Source organism: Penicillium mononematosum, assembly GCF_028829835.1.
Source record: "Penicillium mononematosum strain IBT 11891 chromosome Unknown utg000005l:1.0-9366267.0:1.0-9372171.0, whole genome shotgun sequence".
Classification (NCBI taxonomy): Eukaryota; Fungi; Ascomycota; class Eurotiomycetes; order Eurotiales; family Aspergillaceae; genus Penicillium; species Penicillium mononematosum.
Genome location: NW_026643275.1, coordinates 1,463,998 through 1,487,981, shown reverse-complemented (window position 1 = coordinate 1,487,981; position 23,984 = coordinate 1,463,998). Strand labels below are relative to the sequence as shown.

Sequence of the window (23,984 nt, the reverse complement as noted above, 5' to 3'; positions counted from 1 at the left end):
TATATGATCTCATAGGCATAGCTTTGTGAATATTCTTGTTTCTATTCTAATTTGCATATAGCTATAGCTTGACGGCGTTCTACCCTGTATGTACCTACCTACCTACCTACAGCTTTTGTACTCGGGTATACCGCCCTATATACCGCCTCCCTTCTGAACATACTGCCACAAGAATACATAAGCGGCCGTAGTCGTCCAACCTTGGAAGGTTCTTAATGGTCTTCTCAGGTAGTCTGATCTAGTAGTCATTTCATATGTCTTTTCAGTGGTCTTTTTGAGATGGTCTTCTTAGGTACATACATATGTACCTTTGACTGATATCAGGTATCCAACGCCAAATACGACTAGCGCCAGGGCCTACAGCTGGCCCACATAAGAGCCTCATAGCGTTCTCCGCCTCGACCTATAAACCTCCACCACCCAAAAGTCCCATACTCTGAAGCAGCTCTAATGTCATCCTCATTCTCGACTTCGTTCCTTAAGGGCATCGACCCCGGAACTGTTATCACTCTAAATCAACCTTTCTCTTCCCAGTGTGTCGAGAAACTGAACGAGCATGAGTTTCAGGTCAACAAGCAAGAAAACAATGACTATGGCTTCTGTTCTTTCGCCTCGGCCAAATTCCAATGCTGTGATCCCAACCAATGTTCAAAGAAAGCCTTCATGAGAATGTACATCCAAGTTCCACATCGAAAAACTGAAATGGATGATGCGGATACCAGAGGCCAACAAGCAACAACATTCACACCGCCAGCCGCCTATCAGGACCTCACCCAAAAGCACTCAAGCAACGCACCCAAGCTCATTGAATACAAGACGGTACCCAGGATCGGTCAGGGCTAGTTCCGGGTGGGTTTATTATCTCGCTTGTGTGGGAAATCGTTCTGGGGCAACGCCTCGGAGATAGCAATGGCGCTGGTCAATTTTGGGCTATTGAAAGCGACGAAAGAGAGCGAGTCCGTAGAGCGTTTGTTATGGCTCTTCTGTAAGTTGATATTCCTACTCTATCACTGAATTTAACTATTATCGACGGTCTAGGAAGCTAGTAGAGAACGGGTGGTTCCCTACTGTGTCCAGGGCAAGAAGTCTAGTTTGGCACCGGGACACTGAAACACTGCATGTCATTGCCACGTCATCTCGACCAGTTTTTCTTGCTTACTGATGTACTGTAGCTTTAGCAAGACCGGCAAGGGCAAACGTCCGGTCGATTTTGCCGAGTGGATAGCAACTTCCGAGCTCGCCAAACCGGTCCCTTCAGTGAGATGAGGAGATGATGACTGGGATAAAGATACTTCACGCTGGGAATGGTAGTTGAGGAGAAAGCCGAATTGTTCGTTCGACCTCTTATTGATTTTTCTATGCTATGCTATGCTATGCTATGCTATGCTAGGAAATAATAGCACATTTATGTGAGTAGACGTGGCGAACGTTCCATTTATCATGGGAATATTATATACAAATGGCTGATAAGATGGTAGCCTCATACACGAAAACCGTCCACTTCTGGTTCCGCATGCCTGTGCTAGCGTTGAAATCGGAGTCTGCTAGGGCCAATAATCCAACATGTAAAGACTCTGACAAAATGGACACTGTCCTGCCCGATGTGCTTCCTCTGTCTTCATGGTAAATTACTGGAGAATACTCCAGTCCCCATGCTCGACCGATGTCGGCCTTTCGAAGGAAGATTGTTTCCAAAGTACAATGTTTCATTGTGCGAAATAAGTCGTAGAACGCTCTCAGGGATGAAGTTGAGATAGGTGAGGTTGGGATGGTGATATTGAGATAGGTGATATTGAGATAAGTGATGTTGGGATAGTGTTTGAGAAAGATGTCGAAGAAAGGAGGAGGGATGAATGGGAAAAGAAAAGAGAAGCAAGATCTCAGACGTATCCGAGCGCCATACAGCACAGAACGCCATCAAGCTATTCCACATCTGAGGAATTACCCTCCTGGCCACGAAAAGACAAGGAGGTTGTAGCAGCGCGTTAACCGAAAGGACCTAAGTACCCCGTCTCGCGAGACACTTGGGATGGACACTCGAGACAAGAGGCAGACTGTGTTGAAGAGACAGTGAAATCGGTACGGCTACATAATATGTTAGTGTGTATTCTAACTCGGTATCAATATGTGCTATAGGTAGGGAGCATCATGGTCATGGGAATCTCATTGCAAGAAGATGGTAATGTCCGAACTTGAACTTGTTCGCACAGTCGTCACTTACAAACTCCGATTTTTGAAGCATCTGATTGCAGAGAAATCGAATATCTGTGATGTCGCTCTCTCTTTTCTTGTAACCGTTTTCGTCGTCTTCCCGTAGATAGAAGCACTGGACCTTCATAGCAACGCTGTAACCAGGTTTCCGGATCTTAGCTTCCTTGGGGGTGAAGCAATGTGGGTTGGCTTGTTCAAAAGTGATCCTCTGAATGGCAATAGTAAGCATGTCGAGTGAAGGTAAGAAGGCGGAATGCTTAAATCCGAGCTGGCCGTTTTCATTAGAGAAAGCTTCGTCTGTAGAGATCAAAGAAAGCAGAGCGGCAAGATCTTCGCTGTTTGGAACAAGGATGTCGACATCGCTGGTTGGTCGTTGGCTTCCCAGAAGCAACATGGCCGCGCCACCAACCAATATGAATCGGAATTTTTAGACGATCCAGCATCATGACTACTATCGTCATGGTTGAGAGGCATCGACACCTCTATCCTTGTTAATATTAGGCTGGTCGGATATGGCTTGTAACAAGTTCCCTTGGACCCGCTCTCTTGGAAAATCCAAGCTAAAGATTGCGAGTTGTAGGTGTAGCACACCATCAGCCAAAGGTAACACCATGAAGCGCATAGCTGTCTCTGTCCTTCTGCGATATCCTCACCGGCGTCTGTTGGAGTGGCCAGAGTCTCATGCGTGGTCGATGCAATTCTGATAACGCTATCCCAGCATTCATGGGCCAGTCGAAATGCACTTTTCTTCGGCATTTTGGTTGTATTTTCTTCTAAACAAGCCAAAACAGAAGCGCCGTGTGAGTCCTGGTTCGCTCGAGCGCCAGCGTCTCAAGCTACCGGCTCCCACGGACCCCGGCCACTGGTAGATGGATCGGACTTGGCAGTTGAGGATCCGGCTGTCACTTGCCGCAAGCTTGGAAGGTAAGGGAGTGGGTTCTAAAGCCAATATTGAGCCTGTTTGTAGTATTAGCCCAATTTGACAGTTTTCACCATCTTGCCGGCGACTTTTCTTTTATTATGAGTTTACAAGCAACATACCTAAGAAGCAAGTATTCTTCCTTTGTCAGCATCGACGCTGAATTCCACTGTTGCTATACGTGTGCGTCGCTATTTAGGTTTGGTCCCCTGACTGCGCGGTCCCACTGCTCCTATGTGTCGGGAACGTGAGAAAGGAACTCCGCCGGAGGTATATTTGATAAATGCGGGAGTCTTCGAAGGATGAGTCTTGAGAAAAGGCAACTGAAGCTTGGTATAGCTCTAGCGAGCGGCAGTGGGAGAGAGAGGGGCAGTGAATAAAGAGTGAAGTGAAAGCGAGAGAAGGGATTGGCCAGGTAAGTATTAGCCGTTGCAGACCTTCCACTTTCCTGAATCCGAAATAACGAGCGAGTGGTATTGCCTTCCTTTTGGTGTTCAGCCAATTTTGCCATCCAGTTCAACCGCACAAGCTTCGAGAACAACTCTTGAAACCAAAGCTGGAGCCAGACGTCGCCGGTTGGGCTTAGTGGTCTTTCTGTTCGGGGGGGTTTTCTGTTCGGGGGGGTTTTCTGTTGACGACTAGTGCATGCACGGCTTTGACACTTTTGCGATCTTACTTTAGCTAAAGTGCCTTCGTGGGATAACAGCCGGGTTAGCCAAAAGGCTTCCCGTACTGTTAATGCTTCTGCAATGTATTCATTCTCGGTGTAGAGAGAGCAAGACAAGGTTGCTTCTTGGTGGTCTAGGAGTTTGGATCACCTGCCATCTTAAAGACGAACCCTGAGGTTGGCAACCTCCTCCATCCCAGGTCGAGCCTCACGCTTCCAATACTTTCCTCTTACATTGCACAATCAGGGACTTCTTGGCCCAGCGTTCTCCAGGCGGACAGTGGTAGGTGTGTAGGTCGGAGAAGCTTTTCTGTCCAGCTTACCCGGTATGACGGCATAGCCATCCTCGACAGGGAATAGCCAGGTAAGGATGGTTCCAGACACCGTACTCAACCCTTTCGGAACCAGCCCGAGGGATCCGACAGATCGGTTGCTCAAATCGCTTGCTCCATGGCGTGCCTGTCAACGAACACCAGTTATTCTGTAAGCACGACGGTGTTCCTTGCAACGACGACAAACGGCAAGCCGTGTGCCCTAACTGACGGTGCAGGATCTCGGGGAGTGCTTGAGGTCGAATTAGACCGTTGCCATCGAAATCGAGGAGAAACCTTTCACATAAGCTGTTTGTTGGAGGCACTTGGCGGCAACGTATGTCAGCTCGTCAGACAGACGAACGCGTTTCGGTGGTGGCACCCAGGTGCCGTCGACGTCCCATCCTTTATCTATCTCCTCCTTATTTGGCAGGCTTCCCCTTTTACTGTTGAATATGTAGCGCCAATAGCAGCTATAACCGCCGAGTTGGCCACCGGAGCATTCAGAAAACCGGTTGAATTGGATATGAAGGCTTTCTCTACTGTCTTTCATCATCGTCCTGTGCTTGTGAGATCCAGTCATCATCTCACAATGGTGCAGTTGGATCGTGTGGTCCGTTACCGGAGGGATTGCCTTCATCATTGTGAACAGTTCTGCCTCTACAACATAGCGGCAGGCATAGAAGGGGTTGGGGAAGCAATGTGGGACTGGGCATAGCAGGCATCCCACACCAGTTTTGCTCAATCTCTTCTCGTTGAATTCGAGTCACGACACGGAGACAGACATTCTCTGAACGCATTACCTGAAATCGCTGGAACGCGTCGATTTGTTCAGGGGAGAATAACTGTTCCAGCAGAGTGTCCGGTATGTCGAAACCCTTCGCGTCGACCTGTCCGTTGCATGCTCTTGCGGAGTTTGTGCTAAGCTCCACCTTCTTGAAGTTCACTTTTGCCAATGATGCTGAAAAAGTGAATATCTCCATCTCAGACGGGGTGAAGGTGGGGGTCCGTTGGGATCCAAAGTCATCGTTGGCCCAGTGAACACAGGGGACATCCCGTTGACACCTTTGTTGTAACGCCAAGTTCAACCGCAGATGTCCTTCCCCCAAGGGATACCAATCCTCTGTAGGGTATCCTCAATAAGGGACCGGACGCAGGGTCTGGCAATGATGAGAGAACATCCGCTTCTCCAGAGTCCCCAGAAAGATCATAAACAACCTCATCAGTTGATTGAGATACCCTCGGTTGTGTCTTGATGATTGTGGTTTTCTCCGTAAACGCAGCGGGCAGAGCATGGAGGCACTAGACGGCACACTGAGCAGCGGGAAGCTGTCCCGTCTGGGAATACAGGGTGCATCGGGAGCTTTGGTTTTCGAACACCAGCGGTTGTCAACGTCGCCAGCGCTGTAAATATCACCTTGCATCTCCACGGAAGCTTTTCACGGCGTCACTATTTGATCGAATTCCGAGGCCCCCCGAATGCATGCGAGACCTCATTTTGAGCGTGGGGATAGTGGCTCGAATCGTACCTTGAAAACTTTGCGCGGGTATCTTTGGGTTAGCTAGATCTTGGAAATCGTGCGGATGAATATTGTAAAAGACGATGTGATCACTGATGAATTCAGAGGTACTTCTCGACCTCGGAAGATTGCCCACAGGGGGGATTTTGAACGGCACTCGTGCGATATTGTCAATTGCTATCTCTAGGGTGCATAGAATATACCTCCTGTTAAGGCTACTAGACAACTGGGAAGAGTCAAGAAGAGAAATCTGCTTCAATCTTTAAACAGAGAGCCTTTTATAGAAGGCCTAGCAAACAAACTAGCAATCTGGCAATCAAGAGGCTCAGTCTGTTTATCACTAAGGAATTCACGGGGTGGTCTCAACAGCTTAGAATCTTTGGGAGCGACCTTGTTAGCGACGGCATTACGAGTCAGACGTTCACGGTCTCGACAAAACTGTCACCCCATAACCGGCATTATCCCAAAAGATGTTTAATGCCTGAACTGCTAGGCAAATAGCATATGGGACCGAACCTGGTTAGTAAGATATCTCTTACTTCACTCTCACTTCTCTCTTTCTCCTTCCTTCACTCTCCGTCCCTTTCCTTAGACATAAACATATATTGTTTCTCCATTTGAATCTCCACTATCTCGTGATTCCACGAAAAGGATGAAACTGTCACACCCAGAAAATTTGACTTCCCAGCGCAGCAACAACTGCGGTACACGACCGAGTTGGGACGCCAGCAGTGGCAGATGCAGTTGGTACCCAAGCTCCTTGCGGGGTCCGACAAACGGGAAGCCTTGCCCGTGGAAATCCCAGATTGCTAAGTGCCACCAAGTCCGAAAAGGACAATCTCAAAGGAGGCTCTGACGCAAGCTCAGTGAGATGGTGAGGACCAGATTACCCATAATGTAAGACAGCCCTATCAGCACGTCGACTAAATGGTGTTTACGGGTACGCTAACATTATTTCTGTAGGCCGAAAAACACTACTCTACTCTGCAGTGCGCATTCGCAGGGACAAACAGCAGAACAAGACCATGTCTTTTCGCATCGGCCTTCTCGTTTGTCAAGAGTTAGAAGATGGACGCTTCAATCACTACTCCTCAAGGGGCATACGAAAAGCCATTTCTTTGCCCGCCAAATCACAGGTGCTGTTGGTTTGGTCCTCAAGCTGCTGGGCTCCATTGATGTGGACAAATTGTGTGAAGCGACTACAGGTGCTTATACGGAATCCCAGATCAACAAAGCTTGCGGTGCTGTGGATACCCTCCAGAAAGTTTGGGTTCTTGTTTCGGCAAGACAAAGCAGAGCCTGCTTGTGGCTAATTACTTTGGCTTGGTGGTTGACCTACTCGCGATTCAGAGGTCACAGGGATCCACGATCGCTCGATCAAACGGGCGTGGGATCCCACTGAAGGGAATGTTCAAGCAGATCCACGTCCGAACAGAACTGCTCGCGAAGGAGCGACAAATTCACCAGACCTTCCATGGCATGGGCACGCCAAGTACGTTTATCACATTTTAAGATTTAAATAAGCTTGTATTGACTAACACGTATCATAGCGCCTAGGTAGGCACAAGAGACTGAAGTTCCTAGTCGAGTGGTCTCCCCACCTTCTGCCTGGTGTTCAAAGAGCTTTTGCACTGGCAGTATATTGAGCCTGTCGATAAGGCTAGGTACCGCTACAATCAGAAGCTCCTCCTTGTGGGTTTATATCCCCTCAACGCATGGTTCATTGAGACAGTGCTACGTGCTGCACTGGTCGAAACCAAGACTTTCTGTTCTGGTGTAGATCAGCAAGGTTGAGATTCATTGATCAACGATGTCAACAAACCCGGTAACGCGTTGAAAGTACTGATTACCACGTACGGTGTTGGCTCAAAAGGGCTGAACCTTGACAAGGCGTGCAATTGTGTTTAATGTCCACACAGATGGCAGGAGGATCTTCCGTTATCCCGTTACCGCTGGGGCAGAGCGATGTGAAACCTCGGAGGATCGTCCGCAGGAAGACTTTGAGCGACACTCATGCAATTGTGATGGATATAAGTAGATCTCGTTAGCTAGTTCCATAATTAAGACCAAAAATACTCACATGTCCTGGGATCTGTGAGAATGTCGTAGTCTCAGCGACCTCGAGGTTAGGCGTTTCGGAACGGGCCCATCGGGTGTCTAATGATAGAGGTGATATTAATATTCGTGCTAGGCAGAACCATGTCAAAGATCTTACTATGTTTCCCACCCCCCGATTATGCGAAATCTCAATAACGCCAATCCAGATTATTTGGATGGTACCTTCCCGGTAGCTGAAGCTATCAGCCAAATTCCGAGGCAGCACGAAGCAGCACACACGGGTCCGAAAGACCCACGCTTCTCTGCCTAGAAGGTCTCGACGTCTCTGAGAAAGTCCTCTAGTTCTGCAAGTTCTGCACTGTGGCAGAGTAAGTTCGGCTGGCACTTTTGCCCTGTTGACATAGTACCCCGCCTCTTGCCAACTTGCAGAATCGGGTGTATTGCTCAGAAAAAAAAAGAAAGAAAGAAAAGAAAAGAAAAGGCGCTGGCGGTCGTGATATGTGTCCGGTGCGGTCTTGAAGCCGTTCTGATTCAATGGCTTGACTTTCTGTTTCGTGGATGCGCTGAGCCAGGTTCACTTCTATTCATGATAATGCTTGAGTCCGCTGATTTCTAGTTCGTCGAATCTCATTCTATTTTGCGACTTCGGTCACGGGTATTCTGTGATTCACTTTCATTGTCAGCGCAATCTGATATTCCCTCTTCCAGGTGGACCCATATGTCTAGGTCACGGCGTACTTTAGCGATGAGGCAAGTGAGAAGTAAGACAAGTGAGATACAAGGAGAAGTGAGGGATGATGCTGATAGGGAAAAGTTATCTGCCAATGTAGTGGGAAGGCGTCTAATTAAAGCAGGAGAGGATTTGTCTGTCAAAGATATATATATCATGTAGTAGAGTCTAGGAACAACAAAGAATACTAAGTAGCATAAAAGGAAAGCCCAGTGAGGTATTGTCAGAAGCTCACATAAGAGTATTTCAGTCTCTCACATCTCACCTTCTCTTTATAACCCGCAAGCTCATCTATCTTGGACATTCACCTACTCATTTATTCTTTCATACCATCCCACTCATATGGCTTCCAATAAGCCGCTTCTATGGCAGCCATTTGAGTTCCAACATTATGGCATCTACTTCCTGCCTCGCCCTTGCCAGGCTTGCCATCCAAGATACCCGTTAGGGTACATTGGGAAAAGGCGGTTCTTCCTGCTTTGAAACCTATCCTGGAAAGGGTAGTTAAAGTGAGGGGGAATCACTACAAAAGCCGCCTAAGGGTGACAAACACCCTCTCCTTCCCCTGATCGCGAGTTGTTCGAGGCAGTTGTGAAGACCTCGAAAAGAGAATGAGGTCCTCGATCAAACAGCGAGGAAATAGAAATGGCTCCCCGCAAAAGTGACCGAGTTCCGGATGCATTTGAAGCCATCGGTTCGTCGGCCAACCCTAACCGCACCTCTAGGGAAGGACAGGAGCTTCCTACCGACGTGGTGAAATACCTACGTTTCACAAATGTCCCACCAGCCATTGCAGAAAGGACCTTTCATGCTAGGACTTCAAGTACCAACTAGACCAAACGTGAGGCTGACGCATCGGACTACGAAATGAACGCTCTTTACCTCCTCCTACAGCGGGAATGGGAAGAAGGACCGCAATTCCTCGGCCACAGCCACGACAAGCAATATCATGAGGGAAGAGAAACAAACGAACCATTGCGGGCTCCATATCATTGGCGTTCGAGCTTATCCTTGCGGGAAAAGCTACGGAGGTGGTACGAGACTTCGAGAAGTCATCGAAAAGATGCCAGCAATTTTTCAAAGGGAGATAACTGGTGCATGAGACAATGCACCGGCGGGATGGCTTGTTCGAATGGCCTGGAAAGAATGTTCCAGGCTGCTGTTGGGTGGCTTCCTATATATAAAAAGGTTCCTCCACCGCTTCATCCTAGGGAGACCTAAACACGTCATGGTCATGAAGGGTGCTTGCCTGAAGAGGTCACCTATCGATTAGAGCCACTATACAAGCGCCTGAGACCGACAAGGACATCAAATTCCATCACTTCTTCTGCCGAAACACATGCACACTCCCGGTGGTTCTCAAAAACTGGTCCAATAAGCTTTGGCACCTTGTCGCAGGCGCTGCAGAGGCGATAGGCAAGCTCATCGGCGATACAGGACCTGTTGATAGCTTGGTGAAAGGAGATCGCCATCACCATTATCTAGATGGGGTTCGTGTCCATCGGGTGAGTCGATTCCGAATCGGTCTTATATTGTGATCATCTCGCTAATATTTTTCTCATCCCTAGGAACCGCCAGAATGCCTTTCCGAGTCTCTGTTAAAGAGGCTACACGAGGAGCACTTCTCATAATTTCCGCCGAGCTAAGGATGTCGTGGACTATGCACAATACTGGAGCATCAGAATCATCGACTTCAGTCTTCTTTCGTGGGGTAGGGCCGAGGAAAACTTCAGATGAGGCAACGAGGGCACGGTTCATGGCTGTATCCTACAATCAGTTAGCGGCTCCACGCGAAGTCTCCCAGAAGGCCACTAGTGAGCATGGATCGATGCAAAACTCACCGTAAGTGGCCGGTATCCCGTAAATATGCTAGCATTGAGTTCCACTAACAGGAAATTGCACTATAGGATGATGCCCACGAGAGGAAACCTCCCATTTCGAGTCAGATGCCAAGATGAAGGGTGATTATAAAACATCCATATTTAAGGAAACAGCAAACAGACGGAGCTGACATCTGATGGTAGCCGGTGGCTATACATGGCTCTTAGCTTCGACTAGCTGAACCATTACTTTGACCGGAAAGGTCGCAGGAAAGAAAGCGCATGGGCTCCTCCAAAGCTCCCAATGAGCACAGAAGCCATCGGTTACTTCCGGTCAATCGAGACAAAACGATCGACCGACAGCATCCCATTCCAGCCATTAATTCTGCGTGGCCAAGTGGCGACAACTGGTTTAGCACTAGGGAAACCGAACCGGATAGCTGGTAGGTTTACTCCTTGTCATTCCAAACTTAACAAAAACAAATTTCGTATTAACTGGACCTTACTAGGAGCGAGTATCGCGAACCCTGCGACTGGCTATTCACGAGACCCACGAACGGCCTTACGACCATGCTGTCACAGTACGTTATACAATATCCTAGTTTGGGCTTCATTCTAACCAGTCATTACTAGGAGGTCCCAAATGTGACGCCTCTTTCGACGTCCACGACGGAACCAGAAGGACTACAATGTTGATCTTATTTCCCATCTCTTTTTTTTACCCTCTCCGTTTCTCTTTTGGCCATACGACTGTGTGCGTCGCGCGTGGCTCAACTACGACGGCAGTCCTCCAACTTACTACGGTGGCCACGACGTAGAGACCGAGCACGGCCGATGGAAATGGCAGATCACGACCATCGAAAGCATGATGTCAGTCATCCAACCTGTCAGTCGAAAGGATGGTGTGGATGAGGCGCTGTTCATTGTATTTTGCCAGCAGAACATTTCATTCATCTCAGACGATGTTACATACCCAATGGACGGGTTGACGCCAGGGATTGTAAAGAAAAGGACAAATGGCTTATCGCAGCTCAAAAAGAATTGGAATCTCATATTCAAAACGGAACCTGGAAGATCGTCGATAGGAGCACACCCAAGAAAAACCCTTCACCCTCCGCTGGGTGTTCGACATTAAAAAGGACGACGGTCGCTACACTTATGAACTATAGGAGTTGAGATGTTGTAGAAGTTGGGATATCAAAGGTTATATACCTGGTAAAAACCTAAGACAGGGGGGAAATTATCTAAATGACTAGACATCTAAAAGACTACCTAACGAGATTTCTAAAAAAAGACCACTGAAGAGACATATAAAAAGACGATTAGAAAAGACTCCGTGAGAAACTACGGGCTTATACAGCCGACTATTCTTGTTATAGGAATTAAGATATTGTAGCAATTGGCCCTATAGAAGTTGATATTGTCGAACTTACTAGATCTTGAACGAAGGAGGTAATAGTAAATTAGTGTTAACAGAATATCTTCTAAAGACAATATTTCATGCAGAGAGTCCCGACTAGGTAGGCCAAATATTTCCTATTTAGGCAAACCGTCCATCTCTAGGAGATCTTAGACATGGCGCCGAAAGAAACTCCTAACTATGCAGATACTATATGCCTTTTTGTCTTTAATTCATAGTAGAGTAAACCCACCTGTTCTACCATTCAAGATTGTATCTACTATCAGGTTTCCTTCCTCGCCAACATTATCGTCTAGCCATGCCTTAAACTGGAAACCTACATTATCGAGACACCGGAGCAAAGTATCCATCTTAAAACAGATACACCATGTCAGCGGAAGGTCTCCCGCCGCTGTCAGGAAGCTCAACATTTATTGACCCGATATGGCTGATGGTTGAATGGTGCAAACCCATGAACTAGAACTGACAAGCCTATTACAGACCAAACTAATCCAGTCTTGACTTGCGTTGGGAATACACAATACAAATGCTGTCACTGCTAGTGCAGTGGAGGATCATTCCGGCGGCTGAGTAGCCACCATATTGGAATAGTCTTATGCGAGTTCATGCATCCTCAACACCAACAGCGGTTATGATATCCCTACCTGCACACAACCAAAAACACGTACTTACACCAGTAACACCAATTTCAAGATAATAACTTGTATTCAATCGGTATGATTGACACAGCCTAGCTGATTTATCTGTACAGATAAAAAGCAAAAAAAAGGGGCCCAGCCAGCCCCTGACGAATCCATCCACCAACACCAACACCAACACAAACGCCAGCAGACTTTCCAGTCTAGAAGATAAAAAGCAAAGCAAAACGCAGAACACCATGCTAGTAAAATGCTATCATACAAAAAACCCCACCAACCATTCCTATTTCATGCACCATGTTGTAAACCCCATCAACCCCCCAAACTCCGCCGCTTAAGTCTGCGCCTTTTCCGCTGCGACTGCTGAATGGAATCGTCATTCAGAATATCCGGCGGCAGCTCGAATTCCTGCTCTGTCTGATCAGGCACCGGATACCCGAATGCGAGGGTTGAGCGGGACCCGCCGCGGCGGATGCCTTTTGTTGCGGCGATGGCGGCTTCGCGCACGTGTCGTTGGCGGAAGAAGGATGTGAATGGGCCTTCTCTTGGTGCGGGGTTCCAGAAGTGGGTGAGGGAGGCTTGTTGGAGGGGTCGGGGTGCGGGTTTTTGGGTTGTTGGGGCTGGGGGTTGTGGGTGAGGTTTGGTGGGTGATGGGTTGGGCTTTTTGCGTTTGGGGCTGGGTTTTGGTTCGGCGTCATTGGTACTGGTGATGGTAGTGTTGGTATTGGGAGCGGATTTCGAAATAGACTTCCGAGAAGCAGGTGCTGTCTTGCGCGTCTTAGCAGCGCTTGCGGAGCGAGCTTCTTGATGAAGCTGACGCGCAGCCAAGGCGTCGACGTCGCTTGGGTCTAGATCTGGGTCTGCGTCTACGTCTGGCGTGCTTCGTAGATCAGTCCCCGGTGCTGGGGAGCTGTCCACGTCTTCAGCGGGACGGGATCGTCTGCGCGAGTGCTGGCGGGATGGGGCATTCGGTGCTGCCTCGGTGCCTGGCACCGGGTGTGCTTTTTCCTTTTCCAGCTTGCGGCGACGCTCTTCGTCTTTCCATGCTTGGAACTTGTTGACCAGAGTGACTAGTTCTTGGATTAGGATGTCGCGCTTCGGCTCGTAGAGCTTCTTGTCGCTTTCGTGGACTCCCGTCAGGCCCATCATGCGTAGCCAGTCATGGCCGCGTAGCTCGTCTAAGAGGCGCTCTAGGACTTGCTGTTCGTGCTGGGCGCGGTTGCGCTCGATGTTGCGGAGTTGTTTCTCTTGTCGTTCGAACTTGCGGTGCGCGCGGAAATAGGTCTCTTCGCTCAATGGGTCGATTGCGGGTGTCCTCGATGCGGGCTTGGGGAGGGTGATCTTTTCACAGTCGTGGAGGTTTAGTAGCGGGTTGCCGAAGGGTGTAGGGTCGGGGTTGGAGCAGAAAGGTAGTGGTCGCGATAGATCGTCCACGAGAGTGATGGTAGTCTTAGCGGCGAGGAACTCTGTATAATATCCAATATCAGCCATGCGCTCAAGCCAATCTCAGGGACGAGTAACCTACCAGGTTCGGGGACATCGAGACTGATGATCTGTTCATAGTTGTGGAAATACTGCGCAAGCTCGCTCTTGCACCGTAACCCGGTATCTGTCGAACGCAACGACCGTCTCCCCGACCGTGTGTCTACCGTAGGCTGCTCGCCGCCAGTCACCTCGCTCTTGCTATCTTGCGTCGGAGTCGCACCCTCCACAGCACCCTCTTTCTTGATCGCGTTCTCATCGGTGTCTGCCAGCGATCGATTGTCATTGCGACGAGTCGTCCGGGTCACAGGTGAAACGGGCGGTTTAACATTTGAGGCCACATTCGCCGGGGTGCGCTGCTTCGCGACCGACGGCGCTGGAGAGATTGTGTCTAACGGGTCTGGCGACTCATGAACACCGCGCAACAAATCCGCGCCGGAGGGGGTACCTTGGTCACGGCGGGCGCGTGGGGTCTTGAAGCTCCCATTTCCGTTTGTACGTGTCGCCGGAGTCGCCAATTGCCCGACGGAGGAGGCGACTGTGTCAACGGAGGAAGAGGAGTCGCGACGAGTGCGATTGGAGGTGCGCGGGCGCGTGGGTTTCAATGAGTTGGGACGATTCTTCGGGGTAGGATCTTTGTCGAGACAATCGGGAGAGCTCTTGCGGTCGGCATTTTCGATGCGCGGTTTCTTTGTCGGCGGTGCCAGACCGTCGGCGGGTTCTCCAGGCGCCTGTCGCACAGAGCGGAGTGAGGACCGCGACAGGGGGGCCATTGTTGAGGAAGATCAGTTCATTGTGTGGTTGGATTCCCCGAGGTTTTACAGGGACTTGAGGGACTCGAGGGACTTGGGGATGAGATAGCAGAGAAGTTCTTGGCGGATATGGAGGTTAAGGTGGTGAACTCTGCAAGGTATCAAATGTCTATTGTTTCATGATTCTATTCATTCACAATGCTCTGTATTCGTGTCCTATTGTTCTATTCTGAATTAATATAATTCTCGTTTAGAGACATTCATATAGGCAACGACCTACAATGTATGTAAACCTCTCTATTATGCTTCTACAGTCGATTCAGCAAGATTCCTTCTGCTAAGTCTGCTCTAATAGAAATATAAAAACATCCAAAGTATCATAAATACCATAAATATCCCTAATATCCCGGATATCCTTAGTATCTCGGAAAAGGACATACCCCCACGGCCCCAATGTGGGGGACGGCAATTCAACCATTGCCAGTGTCGGGATTCCAATAAATTCCCATCTGTGAGGGGATGGAGGAGTCTATGGACTTCATTGGACATCGGACAGAGTATATCTGGTAATAGACAGTATCATCTGCGCAGTAATAGACCATATAACTCCGGATTTAGGACTATATCAGATCTTACCGCAAGGCCTAATACAATGAGATTTCTCCCATTTTGTGACCCCAAAAGAGAGAGAGAGAGAGACATACTCACATCAAGTGAATAGGTATAGCAACAGCATACATGGAATACATCCTATACCACCAGGCCATCCTATACCTCGGGAGTCAACCCCGCATAAGGCGTGGGGGGAAATGATGTCCGAATGAAACGAAAAACACCAAATGCCTCTCCCACCAGACTTTTGGACTGCAGGATCATTCGGTTAAATCGAAACTCAGTGGGGTGGACGTGGGGAAAATGCCTAGCTAAATAGCTGTAAGTCCGCCAATATTCATCCCCCTCATTTACCCTCCGGTGACATTCGGTATGAACAGAAAGATTCCAAGAAACTTACAGACACTAACAGAACCAATAGATTGAAGTCCTCTCCGCCAAAATGACCGGAACCAAGCGCAATTCCCTCCCTCACGGTGTCTACGTCCCCACCGTAGCATTCTTCAAGCCCGACGAGGAAGTCGATCTCGCAACAGTCGAGAAGCACGCCGCCTATCTCGCCCGCAGCGGGGTAACCGGCCTAGTAACCCAGGGTAGCAATGGCGAAGCCGTCCACCTAGATCGTGAAGAGCGCAAGGCCATCACAGCCGCCACACGCCGCGCCGTGGACGCAGCCGGCTACGGCAACATGCCGGTGATTGCCGGCTGTGGCGCCGCCTCAACCCGCGAGACCATCCAATTATGCCAGGACTCCGGTGCAGCAGGCGCCGACGCCGTCCTCGTGCTCCCACCCAGCTACTACAAGTCCCTCGTGAGCACCGAGTCCATGCACGCCCACTTCCGGGCTGTGGCCGATGCCTCGCCCGTCCCTGTTCTCATCTACAACTTCCCCGGCGTGCAGTCCGGCCTCGATCTCAGTTCAGATGATATCCTGACTCTCGCCGAACACCCCAATATCATCGGGTGCAAGCTCACGTGCGGTAACACGGGTAAGTTGGCTCGTGTTGCGGCGGCGAAGCCGGATTTCTTGACTTTTGGTGGCTCGGCCGATTTCACGCTGCAGACGCTGGTTGTTGGTGGGGCGGGGATTATTGGTGGCGTGGCTAATATGATTCCTCGCTCGTGTGTCCGTCTGATGGAGTTGTATCGTGCTGGGAAGGTTCAGGAGGCGCAGAAGGTGCAGGCTATTGTTGCGCGTGCTGACTGGGCTGCTATTCATGGTGGCTTTATTGCTGTTAAGACTGGCCTCCAAGCCTACCACGGTTACGGTGGTCTTCCTCGGCGGCCTTGTGTCGTGCCTTCTGCTAAGGATGCGGCAGCCATCCAGGCGGAGTTCCGGGAGGGAATGGAGTTGGAGAAGTCGTTGGAGTCCTAATGGATATGAAGTAGGATTAAATCATGATACCTGAGATCCGATGTGGAGAGTTCTGTTCCTTTCCAGGTGCTTCCGAGTGTTTCAGGATGCCTCATAGATCGACAGACCGGGTGAGACAGTGTCATTTGCCAGTAGATCCGGAGGATTCCGTAGCTTTTCCCCCTATTTTATCTTTTTATATTTATTGTTATAATGGGAGTTGAAGTTGCATGTAGAGGTTGCACTTTCTCTTTTTCCTTGAATCATTTGAAGACTGCCAAGGTGTGTGTTAGCTTGGATATGCAATGTAACAAGGGAGCTGTTTGTTTTTACCCTTCCCCAGGTTGCATCCAGGCCCATTCCCCATTCCGATGAGAGATTGACAATGCCGCTAAACATAAATAGTTCTGGCTATCTCCTGGCCACCGTTTCTCTATTTTTCATCCTCGCTCACCTTATCAACATGAAGTTCGCCTCTGTGTTGAATGTGCTCGGGGCCCTGACGGCTGCATCCGCCGTCCAAGTGAATCCACTTCCCGCCCCCCGTAACATCGCCTGGGGATCCTCCGGTCCAATCCAAGTCAACTCCTTGAATCTGAACGGTCGTCATTCTCCTCTGCTCACTCAAGCTTGGGAGCGAACATGGGAAACCATCACTACCCTGCAATGGGTTCCTGCTGCTGTTGAATCCCCAATCGCCTCCTATCCGGCCTTCCCCACCGTGCCCCCTGTCTCCACCCCTGCCCCCAAGGCCAAACGCGCGCCCTCCGCAATCCACAACGTCGATGTTCATGTGGTGGACAACGATGCCGATCTCCAACACGGTGTGGATGAATCCTATACACTGGTAGTGGGCAATGATGGCATCAGGATCAATGCTCAGACGGTCTGGGGTGTGTTGCACGCATTCACCACCCTGCAGCAGATTATCATCTCGGATGGGAAGGGCGGTTTGATCATCGAACAGCCCGTCGAGATCAAGGATGCCCCGCTGTACCCCCATCGTGGTATCATGATGGACACCGGGCGCAACTTCATTAGCGTTCGCAAGCTCCTCGAGCAGATCGACGGTATGGCCCTGTCCAAGCTCAATGTTCTCCACTGGCACCTAGACGATTCTCAGTCGTGGCCCGTGCAAATGGGCTCCTACCCTGAGATGACCAAAGATGCCTACTCGCCTCGTGAAGTCTACACCGAGCACGACATGCGCACTGTGATTGCCCACGCCCGCGCGCGAGGTGTCCGCGTCATCCCCGAGGTCGACATGCCCGCCCACTCTGCCTCGGGCTGGCAGCAGATCGACCCGGAGATCGTGGCATGTGCCGAATCCTGGTGGTCAAACGACGTTTGGGCGAGCACACCGCGGTCCAGCCGAACCCTGGCCAGCTCGACATTATCTACCCCAAGACCTACGAAGTTGTCAACAATGTCTACCAGGAATTGTCTCGCATCTTCAGCGACAACGTGTTCCACGTTGGTGCAGACGAGATCCAGCCCAACTGCTACAACTATAGCTCCCATATCACTAAGTGGTTTGCCGAGGATCCCTCGCGCACCTACAACGACCTTGCTCAGTACTGGGTTGACCACTCCATGCCCATCTTCCGTAGTGTCGGCGACCACCGCCGTCTTATGATGTGGGAGGACATAGCTGTTGCGACTGAAAGCGCCCACGACGTGCCCAAAGACGTCATCATGCAGACCTGGAACAGCGGCGAGGGGGATGGTAACATCAAGAAACTCACCTCGGCCGGCTACGACGTTGTCGTTTCGACCTCCGATTTCCTCTACCTCGACTGCGGCCGCGGCGGCTATGTCACCAACGACGCCCGCTACGACGTGCAGAGCAACACCGACGGTGGAGTGAACTTCAACTACGGTGGCAACGGTGGCTCCTGGTGCGCCCCCTACAAGACCTGGCAGCGTATCTACGACTATGACTTCCTCACGAATCTTACTGCCTCCGAAGCAAAGCACATTATCGGCGCCGAGGCTCCTTTGTGGTCGGAGCAGGTCGACGATGTGACCGTCTCCAGCGTATTCTGGCCTCGCGCTGCTGCTCTGGGTGAGCTTGTCTGGTCTGGTAACCGTGACGCTGCGGGTAGAAAGCGTACCACCAGCTTTACTCAGCGTATTCTGAACTTCCGTGAATACCTCGTTGCCAATGGTGTGATGGCTACTGCTCTTGTGCCGAAGTATTGTCTGCAGCACCCTCATGCTTGCGACCTCTATAAAAACCAGACTGTAATGTCTTGATTGTGGTTGGGCTGGACTGCTAGTGAGCCTTACAACTGCCTGATCGTCTGTATATACTTATTCTATCTTCGATACCCAATTCCATTGGAATTTCTTCCAGGATACATGTCCCTGATCAGTATATAATTTCACGTCGACATTCAACCTTCAGCAACACGAATTTATCTAACCCAATCAACACCCTACATCTACCACAACACTTCCTTTATACATATCTACTTCATACCCAGTCGCAATCCAATCAGGCACAAACCCCCTTCCCAGTCCAAATCAATATCAACCCCCGACCCCAACCTCCCCTCTCCACATATCCATACCTAATCCAAAATCACCTTAATCTAAACAAAGCCATCCCCCCCAAAAGATCACAAGACCATCCACACCCAAAACCCCACAGACCCTCCCCTTCCCAACCCACCCAGTCCACCTCCACAAACCAAACCCCAAATCAAAACTGCCGTGCAACTCTCCGTCTTAGAACTCGCCCTTCGGTCCCGTCCCGAACTTAGATGGCCTTCGGGCCGGGCTTGCTGTATGCACTATGCATGTAGTACGGAGTACGCCGTACACATGTAGTAGGAGATATATGTATGTACTATGTAATGTTCGAGTACGCAGTACGTAGTGTTGCATGCAGGTCGGCACCTACGCTATGTATCAGTATTATTCTTCGGTACATACCACATGGTACGGAATTAGACATGCAATATATGTACATATACATGTATATACCTAGGTACAAAGCGAATCTTGTTAACTCGTTATTGTATGTCTATTTGTGTATATGTGTGTAGTTCCATGTCATATATACAAGCCCATACCGCATCGGAGCAAACCAGCCCATTCAGACATCCATGCTCGAAATCCAGTCTACGGATTCAGACTGGGCTGAGCTGGGGTTTGGGTGTTGCTCACGTGTACACGTACATGCATAGGGGAGATATGTTGCACAGGATGCAGGGAATGACAAATTGACGAATTGGGAAACATGCGAGTGGTTGGGTGTTAATTCTCGTTAGGGATGTTTATATTTAATTAGGTATACTGTCTGGGGTTTGTCATTCACGTGGGAATTTGTGATAATCTGTCACTGGCGAGGTCCTTGTTTGATTTATATGTTTGAGATAAGAGTTGTCAATGCGTATTCCAAGGAGGATGTATCATCTGCTTTACACCTCCACCTCCCTGGGACTTGAATTTGAATTCTTCTTTCCGTGTATCTATGTCCATTCTTCCCCGGAGGTATTCGGGTACAACCCTAGCTGCTATATATCATGTGTCAATACTAAGTACAGACGCTTCGATTTCCGGTGCGGCGAGTAGATCGGGAACTGATCTCGCATACTTGTACACGGAGGGTTGTACAAGCACGCGGTCGTTCTGCGTAACCGGTTGTCTAAGTTATTGGATTTGGTGTTCGTTTAAGATGGATGGTTTGGGATAAGCTTCTATTCTGGGAATGGGTGCTTGGTATAGTTCAGCCTAGTACTTCGTCTTCTATGTGGTATTTTAGTTTTCGGTAAGTATATCTCCTACCTTTGACTTTCATTTATGGTTTACGTCTTACCTGGCGCTTGGAGGGTGAAATGGGTTTCTGTATCACAGTCGTGTTTCAACGTGGATCGGGGTCCTTTCCCTAATATATATTCTTGGCTTATGTTTCATGCGATGGTGCGGGTTCGTATAATGCATGTCTGGTATATCATACGGTATTAGTGACTGGGACGTTGAGGTCGAGCTTGGTTTGAGGTTACTCCTTGGCAATATATATCGACCCGAGATGGTGGAAAATATATATCGACATTGCCAAAAACATAACTTCATTCGTTGGATGCCATGGCAAATTGCTAATAGGTCTTAATCTTACTCTGACTCCTACCTCATCTCGTCTTGGTTATTCGTTACACAGCATTAACACCAAGAACCAGGTATAGTCTGGTCGCGGGTGTGGGCCACGAGAAATAGAAGGTCTCGTGTTTAGGGCGACGAATCTGGAACTGTATTCTCGACGGGCCTGCGGAGGATTTGCGGCATTTATGTCTACATGGTCATCCCTTGGTGTGTGTGGGTGTTTCATGATATATCCTGGTCGATTCTGACGTGCGTATGTATCGCTAGTAAGGCTCGCAGGGGCTGTGTCAACATTTGCATGGAAATCCTTCTAGAAGCCGACCTTGTTGTTGGACGTACATGCGTTCTAGACACGTCCATATTGTCTGGTTTCAGCGAATGGTATCTCGCAACTTCGAGTCTGGATATGTCGCAGACGTGTTTGAGATACCAAATCGGGATGCCGGCACAAGATAAGCCGAAGGAGAAGATAGGGGCCTATTACATACTACGCACTAATTCCTTGATCCTCGATAGTTATGAAACTCGCTTGCCACGAGCCAGAAGAGCATGGCGATGTGTGTGCGCTGTCCAAGCATACAACACTCGTATAGACCAGACATAAGCAGCGGACCGAGCGCAGACCGTGAAGATCCCCCACAAAACAACCCACGGCTTACGCTCCAGAGGAGACGTACCTGCTCGGTGTACGCCACAAGTCTCGATGTCAGGGTTATCATAGGGGTGATCACCATACACCCTCCTACCCAGCCACTCTACTGGGCAAAAGGAAAGCGCCAGACCCTGCAGCTCCATCACCCCAGGTGCGTCTGCATTTGCCGAGCTATCTGATCGCCAAACTATAGAACCTAATCACCAAAAACCTGATCGACAGTATAGTACGATGCACAATGGATACCCGGGTAAGTCTAACCTTACCAGATCACCAACTAGAGGGACTCGTGCTAGCACACCCACCTTCCGCGTGCTGTCCTGCGTGCTCAGGTCAATTCTACCCGGGTTTCTCTCTGTCCTTGTTTTCTCCCCCCAGGCAATGCAGATGCAGATGCGTATGCGTATGCACACCCGGGCGCAGATGTGAAAAGGCAAAGGTACGGGTTTGAGACAATTTCCCAATTGCATCGGAGCGCCCGATTTCCCGATTGAAACAAAAATTAATTGTGGACTACGGCATCTTTATTCCGTGTTACCCAACGTCACTTGAAAAAGACGATCGTAACACCGCCTCAATGAGTGGAGTTGATTTGCGTCATCTCGGGGAGAGCGAAGGGCTTCCCCATAGGCTGAAGAAGAGTGGCTAGTGAGGGTGGGGAGGTTAGCGGGATGGAACATTTCCTTCTTTGGGCTTCTTTTTGCTTCTTTGTGGCACAGTCGGCACAGTCACAAATTTGGTAATGTAAGACTTGTAAAGCCATGTAAAAGCACAATTAGGAAAAGTGCACTTTTCGGTGGAGAAGCGATCCACATAACTATTGTCGCTAGTGAGTATTCGCATTAGGATGCGATATCTACAATAGGAAAGAAGTGGAGCATACGGAGTACATATGTAGTCACAAATTCTTCGGATCGACATGCCAAGTCAGATCCAAAGTGACAGATCAAAATGGTGGATGTGTGTGTGATATATCCAATATATCCAATCAAAAGATCCCCCGATCGAGGATTAGGGATGTGTATCCCGAATCGATACAATCTAGTTCCCGGGTTCCCGTGCAGTGTTGTCGATCATTAGGGACTTGGAGGGAAAGATCACAACTGATTTGACGATGCATTGTTATACTCGATCTCCATCGTGCATGTGCAGCACGACCCTCCTGCCTATTATGTCCATGTCGAATTTGACAGCTGGGACTGATTGGCGTATTGTGGCTTGACAAGTCATTTCACCTTTGGCTTTCTTGTATACAATATATTGTTTGGCTACGCATGATGCTCAAAACGGGAGCATAGAGTGATCCTAGGTACAGATGAACAACACACGTCCGACATGCAGGGAATATCACCTCGGGGACTCCCTAGTAAGCTTTAGGTCACTATATGCGAGACGTGCTATCCATCTGCCCTCGGACCTGCCTACAACATACATTTCTCAAAAATACGTCTGCCTCGGCCACAGGTGGCACAGTGTAACGCCTTCCCTCGAGCTTATCACGGGGTTGGAAGATATCCAATCTTCTCTCTCCGGTCGGCTGTGATACATATTTGATACTATAGATCAGATGATTAGATCCTAGCTCTAATCTAAAGAACCATCCCATATTCGAGTCTGTGGGTACGTTGTAGTCCAGTTAACTGGGAGAAATTCAAACCGAGGACGTGACGGACATCGCATGACCCAGGAGAAGTGATTGCATATGATGTACGGCGTAAAAGCAAGCCCAAATGGAAAAATAGCGAAAAGCCAGATTGATTGATCTACGTGAATCAATAACAGAAAAGTAGCTGCTAGGCACTGAATCAGGACTGTGTTTGGCTAGTGGGTGACTGACTCTGCATCCGACAGGGATAAATAACTTGACCCCTCTTTCTCAAAGTTAATCTTGCATTGATCGTGCCGTCAGTGGAGGGCACGTAGACGGGTGATTGGGCGTGTTTTACCCCTCTCGGGCGAACACCCTAAAACACATGAACACGTAGATCAGAGCCCGGGTGACTCTACTGAGGTCGCATCTGGAAAGGAGCAAGGAGTTAGGAAAAGACAAACGTAGGACGAATGACTCTAACGCAAAGAGCAAGAGCCGCACTATTACGTATAGAACTGTTTTGAATCAAGAGACTCGCCTCACGATGCAGTTACTGAGATTAGGAGGATCAACATCCCTGTCCTACCCGCATTTAACCTTGTTTAGCGATAAACTTAATAAAACATCATGATTTGGAATCTATAGACTTTGGGTGAACTGTTTACAATACTCAAGCATGTTTGTATTTGTTCTTCACTTCATAAAATTTAATGCTGCAGTCCCACAGACAGATGATCCGGTCCCAACCATGTGGAACCGTGGAGCAAGAGGATCGGACCGCGCCCACAGCACGGCAGCTTACCTTGTCTTGCCTCGCCTGTGGATGGGACCAATAGCACGGTCTGAATATCAGGATTTCAGGTGCATCCTGCGGTGGTGAGACAGACAGGGACATCCTGGTCAATAGAAGATAAGATACGTACTGTGTTACGGATGTAGATACGCTGAATCGCGCATGTTACCAGTTCTCAAGTCCCTATGCAGGGGTGTCGCCGTGTGACCCCCGACGCACCTACCGCAGCACTGATAGGTAGGTTATCATCCGATAGAAGAGACAAGCAAGATATTGGGTCAGATATATTATTTACATGCAGTGGGCGTAGGCCCAATATGAAGTTGGTATATTAATATGCCGTTTCG

General features: G+C 49.2%; 8 protein-coding genes across 8 annotated transcripts; 6 read left to right on the top strand and 2 right to left on the bottom strand.

Moving 5' to 3' along the window:
• Window positions 1-450: 450 nt before the first annotated feature.
• Window positions 451-843, top strand: N7519_008655 (uncharacterized protein; the record flags this gene model as incomplete). The annotated part of the gene is made up of 1 exon (XM_057295430.1): window positions 451-843. One exon carries the CDS (start codon window positions 451-453, stop codon window positions 841-843), a length of 393 nt encoding a protein of 130 aa, XP_057143312.1.
• A 1,309-nt stretch (window positions 844-2,152) lies between these two features.
• Window positions 2,153-2,605, bottom strand: N7519_008654 (uncharacterized protein; the record flags this gene model as incomplete). Its single annotated transcript, XM_057295429.1, has 1 exon — window positions 2,153-2,605. The coding sequence occupies one exon, from the start codon at window positions 2,603-2,605 to the stop codon at window positions 2,153-2,155; it is 453 nt and encodes a 150-aa protein (XP_057143311.1).
• Window positions 2,606-9,061: 6,456 nt separating this feature from the next.
• N7519_008653 (uncharacterized protein) lies at window positions 9,062-9,250 on the top strand (the record flags this gene model as incomplete). The annotated part of the gene is made up of 1 exon (XM_057295428.1): window positions 9,062-9,250. One exon carries the CDS (start codon window positions 9,062-9,064, stop codon window positions 9,248-9,250), a length of 189 nt encoding a protein of 62 aa, XP_057143310.1.
• Window positions 9,251-10,064: 814 nt separating this feature from the next.
• Window positions 10,065-11,371, top strand: N7519_008652 (uncharacterized protein; the record flags this gene model as incomplete). Its single annotated transcript, XM_057295427.1, has 4 exons — window positions 10,065-10,258; window positions 10,500-10,679; window positions 10,746-10,817; window positions 11,023-11,371. The coding sequence occupies 4 exons, from the start codon at window positions 10,065-10,067 to the stop codon at window positions 11,369-11,371; spliced, it is 795 nt and encodes a 264-aa protein (XP_057143309.1).
• Window positions 11,372-12,606: 1,235 nt separating this feature from the next.
• Window positions 12,607-14,549, bottom strand: N7519_008651 (acetyltransferase SAS4-like domain-containing protein; the record flags this gene model as incomplete). The annotated part of the gene is made up of 2 exons (XM_057295426.1): window positions 12,607-13,760; window positions 13,820-14,549. The coding sequence occupies 2 exons, from the start codon at window positions 14,547-14,549 to the stop codon at window positions 12,607-12,609; spliced, it is 1,884 nt and encodes a 627-aa protein (XP_057143308.1).
• A 1,033-nt stretch (window positions 14,550-15,582) lies between these two features.
• On the top strand, window positions 15,583-16,515 carry N7519_008650 (dihydrodipicolinate synthase family protein; the record flags this gene model as incomplete). The annotated part of the gene is made up of 1 exon (XM_057295425.1): window positions 15,583-16,515. The coding sequence occupies one exon, from the start codon at window positions 15,583-15,585 to the stop codon at window positions 16,513-16,515; it is 933 nt and encodes a 310-aa protein (XP_057143307.1).
• A 364-nt stretch (window positions 16,516-16,879) lies between these two features.
• N7519_008649 (beta-N-acetylhexosaminidase) lies at window positions 16,880-18,750 on the top strand (the record flags this gene model as incomplete). Its single annotated transcript, XM_057295424.1, has 2 exons — window positions 16,880-17,839; window positions 17,866-18,750. 2 exons carry the CDS (start codon window positions 16,880-16,882, stop codon window positions 18,748-18,750), a joined length of 1,845 nt encoding a protein of 614 aa, XP_057143306.1.
• A 2,400-nt stretch (window positions 18,751-21,150) lies between these two features.
• On the top strand, window positions 21,151-21,682 carry N7519_008648 (uncharacterized protein; the record flags this gene model as incomplete). Its single annotated transcript, XM_057295423.1, has 3 exons — window positions 21,151-21,158; window positions 21,195-21,404; window positions 21,535-21,682. The coding sequence occupies 3 exons, from the start codon at window positions 21,151-21,153 to the stop codon at window positions 21,680-21,682; spliced, it is 366 nt and encodes a 121-aa protein (XP_057143305.1).
• Between the last annotated feature and the right edge of the window lie 2,302 nt (window positions 21,683-23,984).